The sequence below is a fragment of the Budorcas taxicolor genome, chromosome 13 (genome assembly GCF_023091745.1).
Source record: "Budorcas taxicolor isolate Tak-1 chromosome 13, Takin1.1, whole genome shotgun sequence".
NCBI lineage: Eukaryota > Metazoa > Chordata > Mammalia > Artiodactyla > Bovidae > Budorcas > Budorcas taxicolor.
The window spans coordinates 39,141,021-39,161,627 of record NC_068922.1 but is presented as its reverse complement, the minus strand read 5'-3'; the positions used below and the strand labels follow the sequence as shown (position 1 = coordinate 39,161,627).

Below are 20,607 nucleotides of genomic sequence, written 5' to 3'. Positions count from 1 at the left end.
AATGGAGCCAGGTGGAAAAGGATGCAGAGGATTCTCAGGATATAAGTGGAGTGTGGGGAAAAGTGTGGGGTCCGGGTGAGGCAGGGGAGGGGCAGTAAAGACCACCAGCCCCGTCTCAGTCCTTCTCCCCATGGACAGGCAGCTACATCTTCCCGGAGTCTAAGGGGGTCAGCAGACACAGCGCTACCTAATGGAATTTCTCAACATCGTCCTTCAACTTTCGGAAATTTTAATGGATGATCTGAAAGCTCTCAAGGTTGCCAAAGCATTGCTTGAGTGTTTATATGCCAAGCTGCTATGGATTTGCAAATTCATAATTGCTTCCTGGCTCTATCTGCCTGCTGCTATGGACAAGATGATGGATCTGTTAGTGATGACCTGTCCTACCATCTTAGCTGCTGAGTGCCAGAGACAATGGTGCCTGTTTTACCACGAGTTCTTGTAGCCTCAGATTCGAAAAACCCATTAGCTCTCCTTTGGCCATGACTACCACCCTGCTTAGTGACTGAACAACAACAATAACAAACCATCCTGCATTAAGCACTAACTCAGCTCTGGAAAGAAGTATCGACCAAGATCTGCAGAAAGGTCTCTGCATCCTTTCTGGACAACTTCCCACCCCCTGCCACCACAGAGAAGTTCTTTCTGTTCTCCAACTTCAAATAAATAAAATCATACAGTATTTTGTTTGTTTGTTTCTACCTTCTTTTATTCAACTTAATGCTTTCTGAGATTCATCCATGGATTGGTAATTCATTCCTAATTGCTATGTAGTGTTCCAGCCTGTGAATACACTGCAGTGTGACTGCATTCTCCTGTGTCTGGGATTTGGGCTGTTGCCAGTTTTCAGGTATTACAACTAAAGAGGCTGTAAGCTTTTCTGTGTGAATCTTTCTGTTGGGCATGTTTTCATTTCTCTTGGGCCAAGACCCAGGAGTAGAAATGCTGAGTCACAGGGTGGGTGTTTTTTTAACTTTATGAGAAACTGCTGAACTGTTTTCTAAAAGGACTGTTCCAATTTGTATTCCCACCAGAGTTGAGGTATTTTTAAAATTACATTGTGAAAAGTGATGACTAAAATGTTTAACACAATTTATGTTATAATTGTACACTAGCATCCAGCACTTACTTCATACATCTTTCGCCAGTCTCTGAATATTTTCTTAAAACTGCGGTTAAGTTACATGACACCACTTTTGACTCTTGGCCTCCCTAGACTGTAAGGTGGTCTCTAGAGGGAGGGGGGGGGGGCTTTCTTATCAGTCCCCATTCTTTCTGTTCTGTCTGAATCAAGTGCCTCAGTTCTTTAAAATCCCTGAGCCTCAGTTTCCTCACCTGTGGAAGGTCCACGGGGTCACAAAGAGTCAGACACAAGTGAGGCGACTTAGTACTCCCACATACAGACATACAGACACATACAGCGTGCGCGTGTGCTGTGCTCAGGCACTTCAGTTGTGTCCGACTCTTTGCCACCCTAAGGACTGTAGCCCGCCAGGCTCCTCTTGTAGGTGGAATTCTCCAGGCAAGAATACTGGAGTGGGTAAGCCATTCCTCTCTCCAGGGGATCTTCCTGACCCAGGGATCGAACCTGGGTCTCCGGCATTGCAGGGGGATTCTTTACCATCTGAGCCACTGGGTAAGCCCATTATATAATATACAGCATATTAAATATATATAAACATTTGTGTATTAATATGCAACATGTCAGGCCTTCCCAGGTGGCTCAGTGGTAAAGAATCCGCCTGCTGATGCAGGAGATGTGGGTTTGATTCCTGGGTCTAGAAGATCTCCTGAGGAGGGAATGGCAACCCTCTCCAGTATTGCTGTCTGGAGAGTCCCATGGACAGAGAAGCCTGCTGGGCTATAGTTCATGGGTATATGAAAAGAGTTGAACATGACTCAGGATGCACACACAGATGCAGCATATTAAGTATATACAGTATATAGAAAGCATGTTATATGCGTGCATCACATCAATCATACATGTGCACATGCTATATATGTGCACACACACCTGTATTCATGTACACACACATATGCATGCATGTCCTGTACTCCTCTATTTGTATACCCCCACACAATGACGTACTTATAATGATACACACTCCAGCCAAGCCTTAGTGGCAGAAACATGCAAATACAGGTCCCTGCAAGATTCCCGTGGGAGGGAAACAGATCTTTACCCAGTGGCCAAAGTATCTTGGCCTGAGAGGACCCTCGAGTGCCCTCTGCTGGCCTGAGGGCCTCTGCTCGCTCACCGCTGCGAGGAGGCAGCCCTGACCAGGGGAGGCCCTGGCTAGACACTCAGCCCCCAGTCCCAGCCTTGAATGGTGTTTCTCAGTAGCTGGTGGAGCAGAACAGGGGCCCACACTCCGGCAAGCCCATCCTCACTCCAGAGGCAGAGCCAGGTGCTGACTTTGCTCCCCGGCGTGGCAGAGGAACCCTGAAGATGGCTGGGGGTCCCAGGCCTCAAGCCCATGCCACCCAGCAGTGGCCCACGGACCAGCAGCATCGGCATCACCTGGAGCCCCACCTGGATCACCCAAATCAGAGCCCACCCTTGGTCAAGGATGCCCACATGAGAGGGCCTGGTGAGGAGGACTCAGGATCCCACTGACTGTCTCAGCAGCTCAGGGCCCTGGGGTGAAGCTGAGACCCCCAGGGGTGGCAGGACCACACAGAGCATCCATTCTCCTTGAGAGCCTGTGCTTCCAAAGGATGGAGGGTGCCTGACATGGGTGCTTGAGCCCACACCTGCAGCCATGCCTCCTAACGTGTGGGGAGACCCTATGGCCTCCACATGTGCACCCTAATCCTGGGGTGAGGGTGGGGAGCAGGAGTTCAGGATAGCCCGAAACTTCACATGTAGGCCTGGCATGTACTGCATCCAGGTGAGAAATAGGGAGCTCATGACCCAAAGGGGCCCTTCTGTCCCACTGAGTGATGTGGTCTGTGTGCTCTCACATCTGTGTCTCTGATGTCTTCCTGGAGGAGTGTGTGTGGGATCCTGGGCCCCAGGGCCAACACAGCACCCAGCCACTTACAACCTCTTTCATCAGAGACGACGTCAGCCAAGTGAGAGTTCTTGGAGCAAGGTTACAGTGCCGACGGTGAGCTCTGCAAACAAGGGCTGGGGAGGGGGTGGAATTCCAGATACAGCCCCCAAGGTCTGTGCCCTGATTTTCAGAGCCTGTGCGGAGGATGAACCACCATCCCTAATTGCGCTACACTGTGAAGCACAGCTGACCTCCAGATAGGCAGGTCATCACCGGAGCCCTTGGAAGAAGAGGAGGAAGCTAGAGCCATGAGCAGAGTGGGGAGGACCAGACAACACACACTGTTCGTTTGAAATGAGACGCCACGGGATGAAGAAGACGGGAGCCGTAGGGCAGGGTAGGGAGCAGCCCCAGCTGTCAGCCACGAGGAACCACCAGGAACCACCCCGCCAGGAACCCGAGTGTGCCGGGGCTGCTGGGAAGGACCACAGCCCTGGCCCCCTCATCACTGCCCCGTGAGCCTTGGAACCCCCAGCCAGGCAGTGCCAGACTTCTGACCCCTAGAACCTGAGCTAGCCAATGAGTCTAAGCTGCAAGGCTTGTGCTCATTTGTTACAAAGCAAGGGAAAATGAGCATGCAGCCTTATGAGGGAAAAGTGGGGGACCAGTCATTCCATCCTTAACATGGTTTTGTCCTGGTCGATAGGTAGGTTGCCAAGAAATGTCACCAAATGTGGCAAAATGGATACAAAGCCAGGATACATTTTTACTAACAAGCCATGATTTAACTTTGGGTGATTTGGGGTCTGGGAATCTGGGTGGTATTTTCTAGTTACTTTCAGTTGGCAGTTGACCAGGTTGAGATCTCAGGAGCCTTTCAGGGACCCTGTCGCCCCCTGAGCTTTACTGGCTGGATGCAAAGAGGGGCCCCAAAGGACACTGCATCCGAAAGGAACACTCGACTGTGACGCTGCACCCATGTCTCCTTGCTAAACGGCCTTTCAAGTGGAGCCAGCACTTCCTCCTCAGAGCTGACAGCCCCTACTACGTTCCAGCATTGCAGAGAAGACACATAGGCTAATTAAGCTTCACATACTTGACAGGGAGCACGAACTGGACCACGAACACTTTCTTGAGACAGAAACTTCTGGAAGGTCTGGCAGACAGGCAGAACTCTGTGGGTTTGGTCCACCCGTTCCACTAGTGGTGGGCTGCTGGCTCAGCTGAGTCTCTACTGGAGGCAGCAGTTGGTGGACAAGGACACTGCCCTTGCGGCTGGGGTCCTGAGAGCTCACCAGCCTCTGCATGCACCCTGACCCGTCAAGAAACGGGGAGGCCCCTGGCCCAGCCCTGAGGGGTGATTCGGAAGCTCTCTGCCCTGGTCTGCATCTCCTGTGGTGCCCACCCTGGAGACAGCAGGTCCTGGGACCTGGGCCCCCAAGGGCTGCCTCGTCAGGACAGTGCTCCCACCAACCGCGATGGGGTGGGTAAAGGTGGGAAACTCCACCCCACAGCATCAAGCCGCCTGGCAGGCAGGGTCATGAACTTTCCTCTTTGGCACCACAGGGTTCCGAGGAACCACTGACAGGGAGCCTTCCTCCTCCAAAGGCCCGCATTTCAACCAGGCCTGAAGGTCACCGTCTTGGGCATCGGATCCACTGTGAAAGAATCTTACCCACTGTAAAGTTTAACACAATATAAATATTTCTACGGCCATACAGACAGTCCTTGAATTTGGTATCAGAAAGGTCACACGGTCAAGGGCATCAAGTCAGTGGCTTCAAAACAGCTCCGGACCGCAGCCCGCCCAGCCTGCCCAGCCCCAGCAGGGGCTCTTACACGGGGGGTCAAAAGGCGTGTATGGCCCCTCCTCATCTTCCTCGTCCTCCTCCTCCTCGTCGTTCTCATTATTCTCGTTGTCCTCATTCTCGTTCTCCGTCTCATCACCGGCCTCCGCGACGACCTCGTCCCTCCGTGTCCCGCTCATGCCTCTGTCCGGGGCGCTGCTGGGCCCCGTCCCGTTCTCCACCGTGTGCTTAATCGGGATCTTGATGGCCACCTCGGATTCTCCGTTGGCATAAGCCCTGCTGTTTATCAGCCTCTGTCTCTGGAGAAGGAAAGGGGGCGCGTTCTAACACAGGATCCGCCCCCTGCCCCGCCCCCAGAGCTGCAGATCCTCTCACCCAGGACCCCGGCTGTCAGGATTTTCCCAGGCTGCTGACAAGGAGGTGCTTCCAGAAGCTCTGCAGACAGGTTCTAAGGGACTTCTTAAAGTAACAACCAACTCTGATAAACTTTCTGGGAAGAATGATCACGCTTTCGTGACCCACTGGAACTTACAAATCCCTTTAGAGGAGAGTCCCCATGTCTCAAATGGGCATTGCTTTTCTACCAGGGTTTGACTGTCTGCGCACTGGGTTGCTAATGCTCTTCTCCAGATGGTAGCAATTCCCTGGTCCATATGTGAGAAAGCCATAACATGTATTGGGATTAGGATCGACAAGGCTGCCATTCCAGAGAAAGGCATCCCTGGGAAAATTTGGGTCAGAGACTCTGCAGTACCCTAAACTAAGGCAACCTTAACTTAACAACTACTTTCCTGCAAGGTCACATCCGGGGGCTTTATTCAGAGGGAAGATAATGAGACGAAGGTAGGCAGAAGGGACAGAAGAGTCTTTCTATACAGCTGGGAGCTGGACTACATCTCTGGACATGTGGTGGGAAGGGCAAGGACAAGGATGCATAGCTGAGAAGGAATGTTGGGAAACAGCCGAGAGACTTTATTGTGTGAAACACTGAGGCAGGTGCTTTTACCTGCAGACTAGGGAACGTCATCCCTGCCCAGTTCCCCACCCCGGCCGTGGCAGATGGACTTGTTTTCCCAGATACCTCATTGATTAGCATGCGACTGGCCATGGAGAGTCGGGTTTTTGGGGGGAAGTGGCTGGTGATCATGATTCGAAGACCAGCCTCAGAGAAAGAAAGCTGATGTGGGTAGGCTGACAGCAGCTCGTCTACCATGATCACTGATGCTTTGCGGTGGAAATTGGCTAGGAAAATTAAAAACATAAAATAAAGATAGCGTTGAGGCTAGGAGTAGGAAAGAGATATTCATTCATCTTCCTTCCCTTCCTTATCTTTCTTGCTCCCTCCCTTTCTTTCTTCCCTCCTTTTCTTCTTTCTATCCATCCATCCGCCAACCCACAGACCCACCCATCCACTCATCCATCCATCCACCCACCCACCCGTCTGTCCAGGAAGAGTTGTGACTAAAATTTGAAGAAGAGTCAAAATCTGCTTTCCATGGGCTTATCCCTACTTCCTTTGAAATGACTTGAAACAGTTTTGAGTCCTTCTCTGACGTAGTAAGAATGAGTGATAACATAAGAGAATTTTCCTTTCTCCTCAAAGGATTCTTTTCCTGCCACTAATATCTGGGGCATAGGAAAGACCCCAATTGTCTTTAGTAAACCTTTATGCCCTTTTCAAATGTCAAGAGTGTTCATGCTGCTGCTGCTGCTGCTAAGTCGCTTCAGTTGTGTCCGACTCTGTGCGACTCCATAGACGGCAGCCCGCCAGGCTCCTCCATCCCTGGGATTCTCCAGGCAAGAACACTGGAGTGGGTTGCCATTTCCTTCTCCAATGCATGAAAGTGAAAAGTGAAAGGGAAGTCGCTCAGTCATGTCCAACTCTTAGCGACCTCATGGACTGCAGCCCACCAGGCTCCTCCATCCATGAGATTTTCCAGGCAAGAGTACTGGAGTGGGGTGCCATTGCCTTCTCCGAGAGTGTTCATAGTAGGCTGTTAAAAGCTGCAGGGTTGATGCTAGTCTAAGCAGAGGGCATGGTGGGGGATGCAGGGCTGACTGGGGTGTGGGAACACCGGCAGCTGGCCAGCTTATAGAGGCTCGAGTCCAGAGAGTGCTTAGGGAAAATCCTACGAAATGATCTGCTAGCAGGCCTGAAGAATACTTCCTCCACGGCCCAAGCTCTTCTGCGTGGATATTGCAATGAGAGGACGCAGCTCACGGGTCACAGCCTCACTCCTGTTCTCCAGGCCACTACACCATGAAATGATCTCTGGAAACACTGCCTAATAGTAGGTAGCTCTCTTTGGTTCTCTAAGAGTATTCCTTTTATTGTTATAAACTGTCCTGCAGAGAAGAAACGAAATGAAATCCTTATGTGGGATAGTGGTGAATACTCAAAAGTCTTTCATTAAACATGGGTATAATTAGTGAGAAATTAGTATAGTATAATTAGTGAGAAAACTACATCAAATAATTGATTTTCAAATTCTAATAATTACCCACAGATTTCAAACTGAGATATGTACTTGGAAATAATCTATAGATTTTTCTTTTTCTTTTTTTTTCCTTCCCTGAAAAGGAAGGAAATGGGACTGAGAAGAAATAAACCCACACATTTCAATAGGAAAGTTAAAAAAAAAGTTAAATGAAAAATGAAACACATTCTAGGCAAAAGTAAATGATAATTTTCCATGTTCCTCTAAGAAAGAATATTATTAAGAGTATTGTATTATTTCTCTTTGAATAGCAACTGCTTACTAAGCATCTACTGAATATCAGAATTTGGGGGAATGATCGAATGACTAACACTTTCACACTTATAGGGCTTCCCTGGTGCCTCAGACAGTAAAGAATCTGCCTGCAGTGCAGGAGACCCAGGTTTGATCTCTGGATCAAGAAGATGCCCTGGAGGAGGGCATGGCAACCCACTCCAGTATCCTTGCCCAGAGAATTTCATGGACAGAGGAGGATGGCGGGCTACAGTCCATGGGGTCACAAAGAGTCAGACACGACTGAGTGACTAACACTTTCACTTTCTTTTCTATGTTATTTTGCAGGTGGGAAACTGAGGTAATATAGCCTGAAAGTGAATTCAGATATAAATATACACGAATAACAACTATCATTAATGGAATATTTTATATACTTTATCTCCTTAACTTATTACACAAATTATCCTCATTTTACAGAAGAGAAAATTGAGGCTCAGAGAGGTTAAGTAACTTGCTCCAAGGTCACACAGCCAGAATGGGAGACAGTCAGCACCTTGACGCCCCTGGCATCTCCTTTACCATTCTCTGTTATCAACCTCAGCACGTTTGGTCTAAGAACTTCCACCAGCTTCCAGAGGCTGCCCATCACCAGGATCAGCCTGTTCCCAGATGCAGCCAATGGGAGGGAGTGGGGCGGTGCTCCCCGGGGCAGGCACGCCCTGTAGGGGCCGGTTGCACCTGCTGCAGCCCCGCAGTGGGGGCATGGCCCCAGGGTTACCTCTCTTGAGTAGCACCACGGTTGCGTCGCAGTTGCCGCTGTCGTCCATTTCGGCGTTGTTGGCCAAGCCATTGACCATGTTTCCGGCCCCCTTGGTCCTCCTCTCGAAGCACTGGTGTATGCAGGCGTTGTATCTGGACACGGCCGGGAGCAGAAAGAGCTCATCAGCACAGCAGTTCTTCCCTCCTGGGCTCCTGGCTCCCCAAAGCTCCCTCAGCCAGGACACGGGTGAGGGACCTGGTGCCTCGGGTTAATATGGTTACTATTTTATCATCCTGTTTTCCCCAGAATATTCAGCCCATTTCTCCAACTTGATATATGGTAAGTGAAAATAAAACCAACTTCAGACAGATAAATAGGGACACACTGCTTTCTCTGCAGTCTTTCATGTCAGTGGGGGAGCTCCGGGATTGAGTTCCCTTACTCATGGTCTATGTATGGATGTAAGAGTTGGTCCATAAAGAAAGCTGAGCACTGAAGAATTGATGCTTTTGAACTGTGATGTTTGGGAAGACTCTTGAGAGTCCCTTGGACAGAAGAGATCCAACCAGTCCATCCTAAAGCAAATCAGTCCTGAATATTCACTGGAAGGACTGATGCTGAAGCTGAAACTCCAATACTTTGACCACCTGATGTGAAGAGCCGACTCATTGGAAAAGACCCTGATGCTGGAAAAGATTGAAGGTGGGAAGAGAAGGGAATGACAGAGGATGAGATGGTTGGATGGTATCACCGACTCAATGGACGTGAGTTTGAGCAAGCCCTGGGAGATGGAGATGGACAGGAAAGCCTGGCGTCCTGCAGTCTATGGGGTCACAGAGTCAGACATGACTGAACTACTGAACAACAACTCGTGGTCTATGCATGGAAGGGCTGTGATGAGACTCAGAGGGATGAGCAAAGACTCCCTCCTCTGGGCCATGTCCCCAGGGCCTTTGCTGTCAGGGCCATGCTGGGTGGAGGAAGGTCAAGGTGTCACGTCCGTCTGTGCCGCTAGCATCACAGTCCATATGCACAGGTGGGCTGGCTGTCAAAGTCTCTGTCTGCCTTTGGTTTCCTGAAGTCACAAGCTGGGATCCTGGGAAAGTCTGTCACTGTTCTGCCGTAATTCCAGGTCTGTGGGGCTCTTGGCTTTACGACAAAATTCTGGGCTATGTTTCTTCAGAGTGACTAAGGGAAAGAATCAAAACACTGTGAGTTTCTCCCATGTGTGTTGGAAGGAAGGCTGCTTAGTCAAGTTCCTGGGATGCTCTGGCAGGTACTGTCCTGGTCCCTTTATCATTGGTATTAGAAGACTCCCATGGAGGAATCCTAGGAAACTCAGAGGCAAAGACAGCCACCGGGCAGCGTCTCCAGGGCACTGTGGCCCCCGCTGCTTTTTCCACTAAGAGACTTAAAGGTCTTGATGGCTCACTGACCATGGGACAACCCTCTGAGGGGTCCCACCAGCTTGGTCTCTGGCCTCCCACAGAATGGCACCCAAGCATTAGACTCTAAATCCAGCTCATGTGCCACTCAAGCTGTGTTCCCCCGCCTCTTCTTCATCCCTTTTCCTGCTACAGACATGAGGCCCCTTGGGGGTCCCTTCCCACTGCATCTTGTGTCTGTTTTTAGTGCAGCTCTGGGTGGTGGGCCTGCCATGGAGATACAGGTGGGGGATCCTCTATGGCTGGGCCCCTTCCTCTTCACCCTGGGAGCCTGTGGTGCTTCCTACAGGCCTGAGGGAGAAGAGAAAGCTAGTTTAGAGGGACAGTGGCAGCCATGGAAAGGGCAGTAGGCAGGCCCACTCTCAGGGTTTATAATCTCAGGGCTTGCAAGGAATAGAATGAGAACATGACTATTCTGCAACGTGATGAAATGATGGAGCCAGATATTGAGGATCAGCAGCTGCCAAGATAACAGAGAGATCCAGGCGTCTGTTGGTGTGACTCTCCACCACTCTGGACACAGTCTAACCTGAATGGGATCAACGACTGACAGGGAGGGGACACGGGGCTGGAGGAACAGGTCACACTACCCCGCAGATGTAATCAACAACGTCCAAATTGTAGGACACTCTGCAGAGCCATCAGTCAGATTCCATTCAACAATAAATTGCAAGGGAAAAAAAGAGGGGGAACTTATAAACTCAAAGAGATCTAGAATATGGAGCGGCCAGAAGTGATGAGCGGAATTTATTTGGATTCTGCCTTTTAAACTATTCATGACATTTATGAGACCGAAGGAGCTGTAAAAAATGATATTTATGAGGCTGTTGAGAATTTGAACATTGGATGCTGAAGAATTAACATTCATTTTAGGTATGATCATGATAGTGTGGCTGGGTTAAAAATGAGTCTTTTTAGAGGCAAGTACTGACGTTTGGGTAGATGAATTGGTATGATGTCCGGGACTTTACGGGGCTTCCCAGGTGGTGCTAGCGGTAAAGAACCTGCCTACCAGTGCAGAAGACATAAGAGATGTGGGTTCAATCCCTGGGTTGGGAAGGTCCCCTGGAGGAGGGCCTGGCAATCCACTCTAGTATTCCTGCCTGGAGAACCCAGGGACTGAGGAGCCTGGCGGGCTACCGTGCATAGGGTCACGAAGAGTTTGAGACGACTGAAGGGACTTAGCAGGCAAGCTGGGGATTCAGATCATGCGGAGGGAGTGACACAGCTGGCAGTGTGGGTGCGAGTCAATAGTGGGGGGACTCGTGGGGAGCACATGGGGTGCGCCATGCTATTCTGCTGACTGCGCTGCAGGCCAGCGCTCCTCATGGCAGGGTCTCCTCACCCTCCTAGAGGAGCTCCAGGGAGAGGCACTGTTTCTGTCATCTCGACTTAGAATCCACTTTTCCCCCCAGAAATACTGACTCTCCAGGGGGTTTGCTTTAAGAGCTCACAACTGTGTGTTGCGTACTTACTTGGATTTGGATAACAGGACACTAATACTATGCATTGCATCATCATGAGCACTTCCGTGGAACTGGATATCAGTTAATTAAGTTAACTATTCTATCACATCCCATTCTTACTAACAGCCTTTCAGGTAGGAAGCATCATTCCTTCTGTTCCTAGAAGCAAAAACTGAGATTCAAAATGCTGGAACCACCTGGCTCAGTTCTGCAGCCAGGGCTGCAAGGGAGGCACTTGATCTTAACGACAAGCCCACACTACCTCATCTGGGGACCAAATCCCAGTGAAATGACTCAGAAGGACAGAAATCAATCCTCGCCAAGGTCAGGTATGCTTCAGGCTCCCTTAAGGTTTCTACCTGTTGGGCCAAACCAGAATTGCTTTTTGACCTTCAGACAGAATGTTTAAAAGTCTTTTTAAAGCCATCCATCCAGGAGGCAGCTGACAGTTCTAATACAGGATGTTTTCAACGGCTGCTGCTGTTTTATATTTTTAATTGAATGTTTTAAATTTTGTGCTTGCACCCCGAAGCTACTTTATTGTGAAGCATGCAATTTTATAAATCAGATTTTATAAAACCCAATGATTAAAGCCTCTGATTACTGAGGGGGATGGCAAAAGAGCAGAGATTTCAATTTAGAACTTGGGACCAGAATTTATGCAGAAAATTTCACGAGTGCAGTAGCTGCCTTTCCCCACTTTATTTGTATACTGCTGGTCTGAACAGCTGGGAAGTTGGTAATGCTGACACATCAGCAGAAACACACCTCATTAGCTTTCACATCGGACTTGGCTTGGGGTAGGGGAATTGTTCAGCGTGTTTTCTTCATGTCCACATGACCTGCCTGGAACTCACAGATGTTACGATGGCTCAGTAGAGGGGTGTGGTGGTTATGGAGTGCATGCTAGCAAAATTCTTCAATCTTCCTTCTTTTTAGATGAAAAGAACTTTCTGAAGGCCTCTTTATTCTGTACAGCCCTTAGTGAATTCAGTATGGGACATGCTTTCATCTAAATTCAGATTTTAAAACCCAAGATCCATGTTCGACTTATAGCAGACACTCAGTCAGTTCTTCTGGAATAATTGATGAATCCACGTTTTCAAAAGGGGAGATGAGAGCTCTTGACTCACTGGGATCTCAAAGCATCAAATGTTTAAAAAAAAAAATGTGAAAGAAGACATGTATTGTTGAGCCTTCCTGACGGTGGCATGGATTCCCTGATAGTTTTGCTTTTTGAGAGAAAGAGAAATAAGTTGGCTACTCCTGTCTTTAAAGGCATTTCTTTGGAGTCTAGAAACTATGGCAAGCCTTTGGGCCAACTCGGCTTTTTTATGGGAGCTGATGTACTGGGGTGTGTGATTTGTGGGAAAAGCACCTGGTTTTGTCACCTTACTGTGATGTCAGTTACCATCAAGGCAATTCCACATCAGGATAACTTTGGGTGAGGTTCTAGTCTCGAAATAGTCTTGTTCAGTCACAAGATCCAGATGCTGGGTGCACGCTGAACATAGACAGTTCCTGAGGTGAAAGCTGGGCATCATATTGGGTGGAATGGTGGCAGATGGCTCACAGCCTACCCTGACCATTGGTCAAGCCAGCTCCGGCCTTCACTATTCCTGTGACATCGGCCAATGGCCACACTGATTTCTCCCAACAGGGTTCTCAGCCACCAGAATTAATTTTTGTTGGGCCTCAACAGCAAAGAAAACTTGACGTGTCAGAGGCAGACTGCTGCTGGATGCATCCACATCAGCAATTCCTGGCAGCAGTCAGACAAAAGGAACTTTTGCCGACAAAGGTCCGTCTAGTCAAAATTATGATTTTCCCAGTAGTCATGTATGATGTGAGAGTTGGACTATAAAGAAAGCTGAGCACCGAAGAACTGATGCTTTTGAATTGTGGTGTTGGAGGAAAGTCTTGAGAGTCCCTTGGACTGCAAGGAGATCCAACCAGTCAATCCTAAAGGAAATCAGTCCTGAATATTCATTGGAAGGACTGATGCTGAAGCTGAAACTCCAATACTCTGGCCACCTGATTCAAAGAACTGACTCATTCGAAAAGACCCTGATGCTGGGAAAGATTGAAGGCAGGAGGAGAAGGAGACAACAGAGGATGGGATGGTTGGATGGCATCACCAACTCGATGGACATGAGTCTGAGCAAGCTCTGGGAGTTGGTGATGGACAGGGAGGCCTGGTGCGCTGCTGTCCCTGGGGTCGCAGAGAGTCAGACACGACTGAGCGACTGAACTGAACTGGCAGTGGTCTCCTGTCCTCCTCCTAGAGGGGGCGGTCACTCCTGCAGTCACACGCGCTGGGGGAGAGGATGGACTAATTTGAAGCAAATGCAATTGCTTCCGTGGGGCAGGTGCCTGCAGCACAGGGTATCTCTGCACTGTTTACAAGCTCCTCATCTCAACGGTCCTTGTCAAAAAAGAAGACCCAGCAGGTTTCTGACCACAGTGCTTACATCTTACATTAGAGCACGGGAAGCATTAGCAACGTCACTCCTGCTACAGGTGGTAATCTGCCCAGACTCCACGGGGAGAAAGAATGCATGATCTGGCGGTCTAAAACATGTCCACAGGTAACTGACTCTCCTCTCTTGGAAAGGCAAGGAGTGAAGACCAGACTGACTCTTTTCTAATGAATAGAACATGGCAGAAGGGACTTGTGAGGCTGGATCATAGAAGGTGTTGCTGGGTCCTTCCTGCCCTCTCTTGAATCACCTGCTCCATGGGAAGCCAGCTCCCGGGTATGGGGACACTGGACCAGTCCTAAGGAGAAGCCTATATGGGAAGTTTTGCCACCTTCCTTATTATGAAAGTGAACAAAGAAACAGTCAAAAACCAGGCTGCCAGGTCCTGAAGAGGGGCAAGGGCAATGCCCCTCTGTCCACCTCATCACATAACGTTGAGTGCAGGAAAGAGTTTGGGGAGAGAAACTAAGAAGGGATCTTACTTACTTCATGATGACAATATAGATGAGATACATCAGCACGAGGACCAAAGACTCCCACCTGTGGACGAGCCAAGAATGGGTAGTTAACGGAAGCCACCAAGACACACGTGCCACACTCCAGACTCCCTTAGACGCCCGTGTGATGCAAACAACTAAACCTGCCAAGCACGGTAAGGATGAGGTAGGCATGAAAACACACACAGTTCCTGATCTGTACACATGTCCTAGGCAGCACCCGGCTTTCGAGGACTTCTTCCTTCCTCCACTTGAAAGGAGAACGCTTCCTCTTCTCTGTTATTTGCTCACTCCAAAGAGTGTTTTGAACTCAGCAAGACATCTGTCATATTGCTGAATGTAAGACTCCATGTATTAAGTCTGACCACAGCTTAATCATTCACTAAAATAATTCAGATACAAACAGCAACCTGGAGGAATTGGCAGGAGCCACCAAGGGACTGTTAGCTACATTGGAGTAAGGCTTGTTAGATACAGTAGATACAGTGGGAGATGGAGACAGAGAAGGAGAGAGGGGAGGGAGGGAGAAGACAGACAGACAGACACACCCGGGTCAGGGAAGGTGCTGTCAGAAGAGATAAGAATGAATAAGTGGGAGAACGGTCAAGGGAAAAATAATGAAACTTCTGGGATGTACCTTGAACTTTTGATATTTTGGACGCTTCCTCTAGTTTCTTTATTTTAGTATCTTCCAGTTAGAAAACAAGGAACCTGATTTCTAGGTTCCTCTTCAGGTATAGAATTTAACTAGTTAATTGAGAGCATCATTTTTGCTTCAAGAAAAGGTTCATGAGGGATGGTCTATGGAGAAACTTCAGGTTATGGCTTTCCTGTGCTTTTCCAAGTTCCATGTCTAGAAACTGATCCAGGAGAAATATGTGGTCGAACATGAAAAGGATGCACACAGGCTCCGGCCGCAGTGCTGTTCTATAAGGATGCAGTGTTGGAAAGAAGCAGACAGTCAGCCGGCGAGGAGATGGGCTGTGAGTTATGGTGAGTCAGGCCTCGCCGTGGGCCACCGCCCATGGGGCAAGAATGATTCTGCACATACTGTATGAGGCCATTATAGACACAGTGCTGGTGATGCTACCGAAAGAAGTCGGGGGTCCAAACCACCTAAAGTCTCCTGAAAGAGGCTAACGACTGACAGACTTGCCAGGAACCTGCTCTCACTTCCTCCTATGCGGTTTTCACGAGCAAGGCCAGGGAGATGAGAGGGGGCTCCTTCTAAGACCAACAGATGGGAAACCACCTGTGAATCTCCTTGCTTCAGGTTTTCTGCACAAACGCAGCAGAAAGATTTCTGAGGTCAACTGCGATCATAACTTGTTGTCCTTATGGCAGCATGGTTAGCAAAGAGCAGCAACACTGAGCAACGCTTAGGCACCTGCTGTTTGCCGAGAGTGAGTGCTGGTTGTGTTAACCGTGCCATGAGTTCAGGTGGCAATGCTTCTGCAAGCTTTCTTGTGCTGCACTGAATCTCCAAGGACATGTGGGGACAATATCACCATTGCATATGGTAACCAGGTCCAGGTGGATCCCACGAGGAGGTTCTCCCTGGCCTCTGAGCTGAGATTCTCCCAGGCATCTTGATCCGTTTCAGCCCATTGATCACTGTTATTCAAAGAAGACTTCCTTCCTGTTTCTTACGGGCCAGTATACAGACCATGTGTCTTAGAGCAAGCTCTCCCAGCTGTCTCCCCCTTGCCCTCTTGGGCAGAGGAGAGAGAGCGGCAGAATACCTTAATACCCTGAAGAGCGTGTAACATTTATGGTCAATGTGATACGTCCCCCGACACCTTTAATTCTGAAATCACAGTGACAACCTAGGATGCAGAGGTGTCGCTCCTGCAAAGGGCTAGCACTCATTTTGCTGCAAATGAAGACAGCTGGGCTTTGTACATCTTTATTTTTACTTAAAAATGATAAACCTATCATTATTATTCACATATTCTTTTCCACATGGTTTACTACAGGACACTGAATATACTAGCTCCCTGTGCTGTATAGTAGGAACCTATTATTTGTACTTTTTTGCTACCTCATTCTTAGCTTTAAATAATACCATGCAAGTCGCCTACCTGCAGCATCACAACTGCCTGAGACATTGTCTCAGAAAAAGTAGCTGTATTTTCACATCACTCTACTTCCACAGATCAAATATTTGAAAAAGGGAACAAGAATGCACAACGCAATTTGTTTCCATTATAAACACAGCTGACATGCTCAGAACTCATCTTAAAAAAGGCAATTTGGACATTGACCCAAATGCAAATGTTCCCACATATTAATTTGGGCAATATTTTTAATCTATCAGGAAATCACTGATTTTTCAGAGCTCCAAGTTTATCTTGAGTGTTAGGCAGAACTTTAATAGGTTAAAGGTCATGGAAGTGCCTCCACCTCTGGCTCCTGTGATATATATGGTATTCGGAATATGGCAATGTGGTCTGAACAACTGGAAAAGTTCATTAAATCTTGTCCCTGGCCTTGCCCATGGCTGACTGCAGAAAAGGACAGTTAAATTAGACACCATCTAATCTGGATGAAAGATCTGTCTCCGAAGGAAGTGCACTAGCCCAGTCCAAGGGAAATGGCCTCTGCTCCGTCAAAGCTGGTTTGTTTGTTGAGATGGACACAGGGTTCCCAAGAAGTGCTAGCTGTTCCAAGCTGCCCTGCCATTTCCCTTTCTTTCCTAAACCCTGACTCTGGTCTTTAAGATACTATCTCTGCAACACAGCAAGGGGAACTTGGAAGGGGAAGAGAGGTACTTACCAGGAAACTTGTTCGTCATAAATGAACTGTGAAAAAGAAGATTAAAAAAAAGAGAAGATTAGACACACACATACATGCACACACATGCCTTATCACTGCACGTTATCTGCCCTCGGGGCTGGCTGTTGGGAACCAGGGCTGGTTTGGAGTCTGAAGTGTCTGTGGGCACTCCCCTCTCTGCTGGTTGAGTCCCTGGTCAGTGTCAGTGGAGGGAGGTCTGCTGGCAGACTGGGGTGGGTCTGGTTCCGAGAACAGAGCATCAGCCCATTTTCTGTCTGAGGGTGGAGTGAGAGGGAAGCCCAACCTTGTTATTTGTAGAATTTTGGATCTGGAAGGCAAGGCGGAGCTTGGTGGGGGTGTCCAAACATTAGCCACTCGTGGGCCGCCTGGAAGCTGTCTGCATATCTCTGTGCCTTGTACAGTGCCTTCAAGCTCTTATGTAAGCACTTGGGTGTCTAGGGACTCAGTATTTTCCAATCAGTCAACCTAGTCTTTCATTTCCTCAAAAGAACGTATTTTCAAAGAAAATTTTGCATCACAACTGGAAGTGGAGAATCAACACCGTGTGTGGAGAGAGAATAAAAATTCATGCAGTGAGGGTGGTGAAGACCCTGGGTGGATGGTTAGCTGCCCACGCCCTGGGCCATGGGCCTGCCATATGTGAAGGGAGCTTATCAGGGTCAGAGGCAGTGGAGAACACACAGGGCCGCACAGAAGACCTCCTTCATCAGTTAGGACCCAAAGGAAATACACAACAGGACTGAATTTATTCAAGCCCTGGTCCATATATTAATAACATCTAAAATCGCTTCTCATTTTGGGGGGGAAAGTGGTCTAAGCTTGGCTCATTGATTTACACAGGGAACGGGGCTACAGAGAACATGCATTGTTTCCTGAGATTGTTCACTTAGCTGGAGAGTTGGTCCTAGAACCCAGCCCTGGCTCTTAATTTCTTCCATGGCACCCTATTTGCCCAGATGGCATGGTGTTGAAACCAAATGAATACCCTCCATTTCATTCCAGCAGGAAGCTTTCTTTGCCTACACTCAGGACATGACTGATTTGGGCTCGAGCATCTCTGAGTGGCTTCCCATCGGGCGGGGGCCCGCTGGAGTCTCTGAGGCAGAAGCATCCAGTACAGAGGGTGATCATGGCACTGAGATGGTTAACTTGGCTAACACTGGCATCATGCAGTCGCTGGCGATGATAACCACCACCAGTTGTGAGAGACACAGACAACTTCAAAGCCTAGCAGGTGGAGCTCAAAGGCTCATGAGAGGACCTCCCTCCAGTCACCCCGAAGGAGTAGAGAGAAGGATGAGGAGAAAGTGGCCACCTTTCTTGGTAACTCACTGTTCCCAACAAGACACTGAAAAAGACATTGATTCCATCAGGTTTTGTCCTTCTGTCATCTGTCATTATTGCATCCAACAGGCTGGTGTTTGGATGAAGATGTCAAACCAGGACAGGAAAAAAGAAGTCAAGGAAACTTCCCTATGACCCAGGTTGGATGGTACAGAATCCATTCCAGTCGCCTTTATGTAATCATTAGCTTTCAAAAAATCCAAGAAATTATGGAACGGAACCTGTGATTGAAGTTGGAAAATGTTTTCTATTAATTGAAGTTAATTCAATATCAGTCTTGGGCAACAGGATAGAGCAATCAATTTGTAGCTACTTAAGAGAGCACAAGACACTGGTGAAGAGTTGATTAGATGACCAATTTAATGTGTGTCTCTGGGGAGGGCAGCCGACACTCTGTAATATGAAAGCAGCTCTAAGGAAGCCTTATTTTGTGACATATGACAGATGGGGGTAGGGCTCTATATGTTTTTTAGCTATTATCCTAATGATCATAGCAGTCAGAAAAACCAGAATGGGCTTACTATCTTAATGATCACAGCAGTGAAAAAAACCAGAATGGGCTTAACTGTGCAAAGGAATCCAAAGTGAGAGCAGAATTTACAGGGAACACAATGTCAGAGAAATAGTGGGGTGTCCCACCCTTGGAGGCAAATGGTGTGGAGGGAGAGAGAAGCAGAAATTTCCAGACCACAGAGGCAATGGTGCTGCTGCCTGACCCTAAGAGCCCCAAGGACTAAGCCACCCTGTGGCCCACTTGAGAACACGGTCTGGGTTTGATCCCCCTTCCTCAAAAGGATTGGGTGGAAACACCAGGGGCCTCCAAAAAGAACAATACAATGGCTATAAGGGGCTAGCAATCAGGCCTTTGAGAGCATCTGAATGGAAAGAGGCTTGTTTGTGGAGAGGAAGACCTGCCTGTGGAGTCTGGCGGTGCCTGGAGGAGGCGGGTTGACTGATGGTCGCCCACACAGGACATCTGCCCTGTTCACGGAAAGGTCCTTCGAGGCAGCACATCTCCAGGGCATCCCGAGGGAGCATGGAGCCAGCCTGTCTCAAAACTTCCAATGCCGAGGACAGTGTTTCTCACTGGGTGCTGCTGATGGCTGGACGGAGTGGATTTCTTACTCCTTAAAGATTTTATTTCATTTAATTCTTCTAAGACAAGTGTTGCATATCCCTCTGTATTTTCATGTCCTCTGTGAGTAAAGCTGAAACTCCAGTACTCTGGCCGCCTCATGCGAAGAGTTGACTCACTGGAAAAGACTGTGATGCTGGGAGGGATTGGGGGCAGAAGGAGAAGGGGACGACAGAGGATGAGATGGCTGGATGGCATCACCAACTCGATGGACGTGAGTTTGAGTGAACTCCGGGAGTTGGTGATGGACAGGGAGGCCTGGCGTGCTGCGATTCATGGGGTCGCAAAGAGTCGGACAAGATTGAGCGACTGAACTGAACTGAACTGTGAGTTTAAAAGACTTCCCCAAATCTGAATTCACTCTCCTCTTCTGAAATGAGAAACGCGCCCCCAGTTCCAGCCGGCTCCCACTAGGTGGCGCCCAAGGTCCAGCCCCGCGCCTGGCCGCGCGGCCCCGGAGGGGAGGATGTGATGAAGGAGGACCATTCCCCTTCTGGGCTCCCGGACATCTTCTGGGCAGAGGGCAAGCGCCTCTGGACAGACAGCCTTCCGCGGACGCCTGTGGCCAGCCCACCTCGGTCACGTTCGGGAGGCAGCTCCTTCCTGGGGCTCTGGGATGCTGACGGGCAGGTCCCTCATTTACACTCGCATGCGATCACTGGCCCTACCAGGGAAAGGATAGAGCTGACCTGGAGCTGACCTGCCCTTTTTTCCTGGATGTTGCAGCGGAGTCTTCAGGAAGCAGTGACAATTTATTTTCTTGGGCTCCAAAATGACTGCCAACGGTGACTTGCAGCCATGAAATTAAAAGACTTACTCCTTGGACCAAAAGCTGTGACCAACCTAGACAGCGTATTGAAAAGCAGAGGCATCACTTTGCCAACAAAGGTCCGTATGGTCAAAGCTATAATTTTGCTAGTAATCACGTAGGGATGTGAGAGCTGGACAGTAAGGAAGCCTGAGCGCTGAAGAACTGAAGCTTTCAAATTGTTGTGCTGAGGAAGACTCTTGAGAGTCCCTTGGACTGCAGGAGATCAAACCAGTCAACTCTAAAGGAAATCAACTGAATATTCATCGGAAGGACCGAGGCTGAAGTTGAAGCTCCAATACTTGGGTCACCTGGTGCGAAGAGCCAACTCACTGGGAAAGACCCTGATGCTGGGGGA

The 20,607-nt window shown here is 48.8% G+C and overlaps 1 protein-coding gene across 1 annotated transcript in view; it reads right to left on the bottom strand.

Annotated features, from left to right (window-relative positions):
* Window positions 1–20,607, bottom strand: part of SLC24A3 (solute carrier family 24 member 3) — a 423,377-nt gene that overhangs the window by 17,385 nt on the left and 385,385 nt on the right. The window contains exons 10-14 of the mRNA XM_052650424.1: window positions 16,942–16,967; window positions 14,156–14,209; window positions 8,297–8,430; window positions 5,886–6,046; window positions 4,836–5,103 (exon numbers count right to left, since the gene is read on the bottom strand). Coding sequence (XP_052506384.1) covers window positions 4,836–5,103; window positions 5,886–6,046; window positions 8,297–8,430; window positions 14,156–14,209; window positions 16,942–16,967 — 643 coding nt within the window. The remainder of the gene's footprint in view (window positions 1–4,835; window positions 5,104–5,885; window positions 6,047–8,296; window positions 8,431–14,155; window positions 14,210–16,941; window positions 16,968–20,607) is intronic.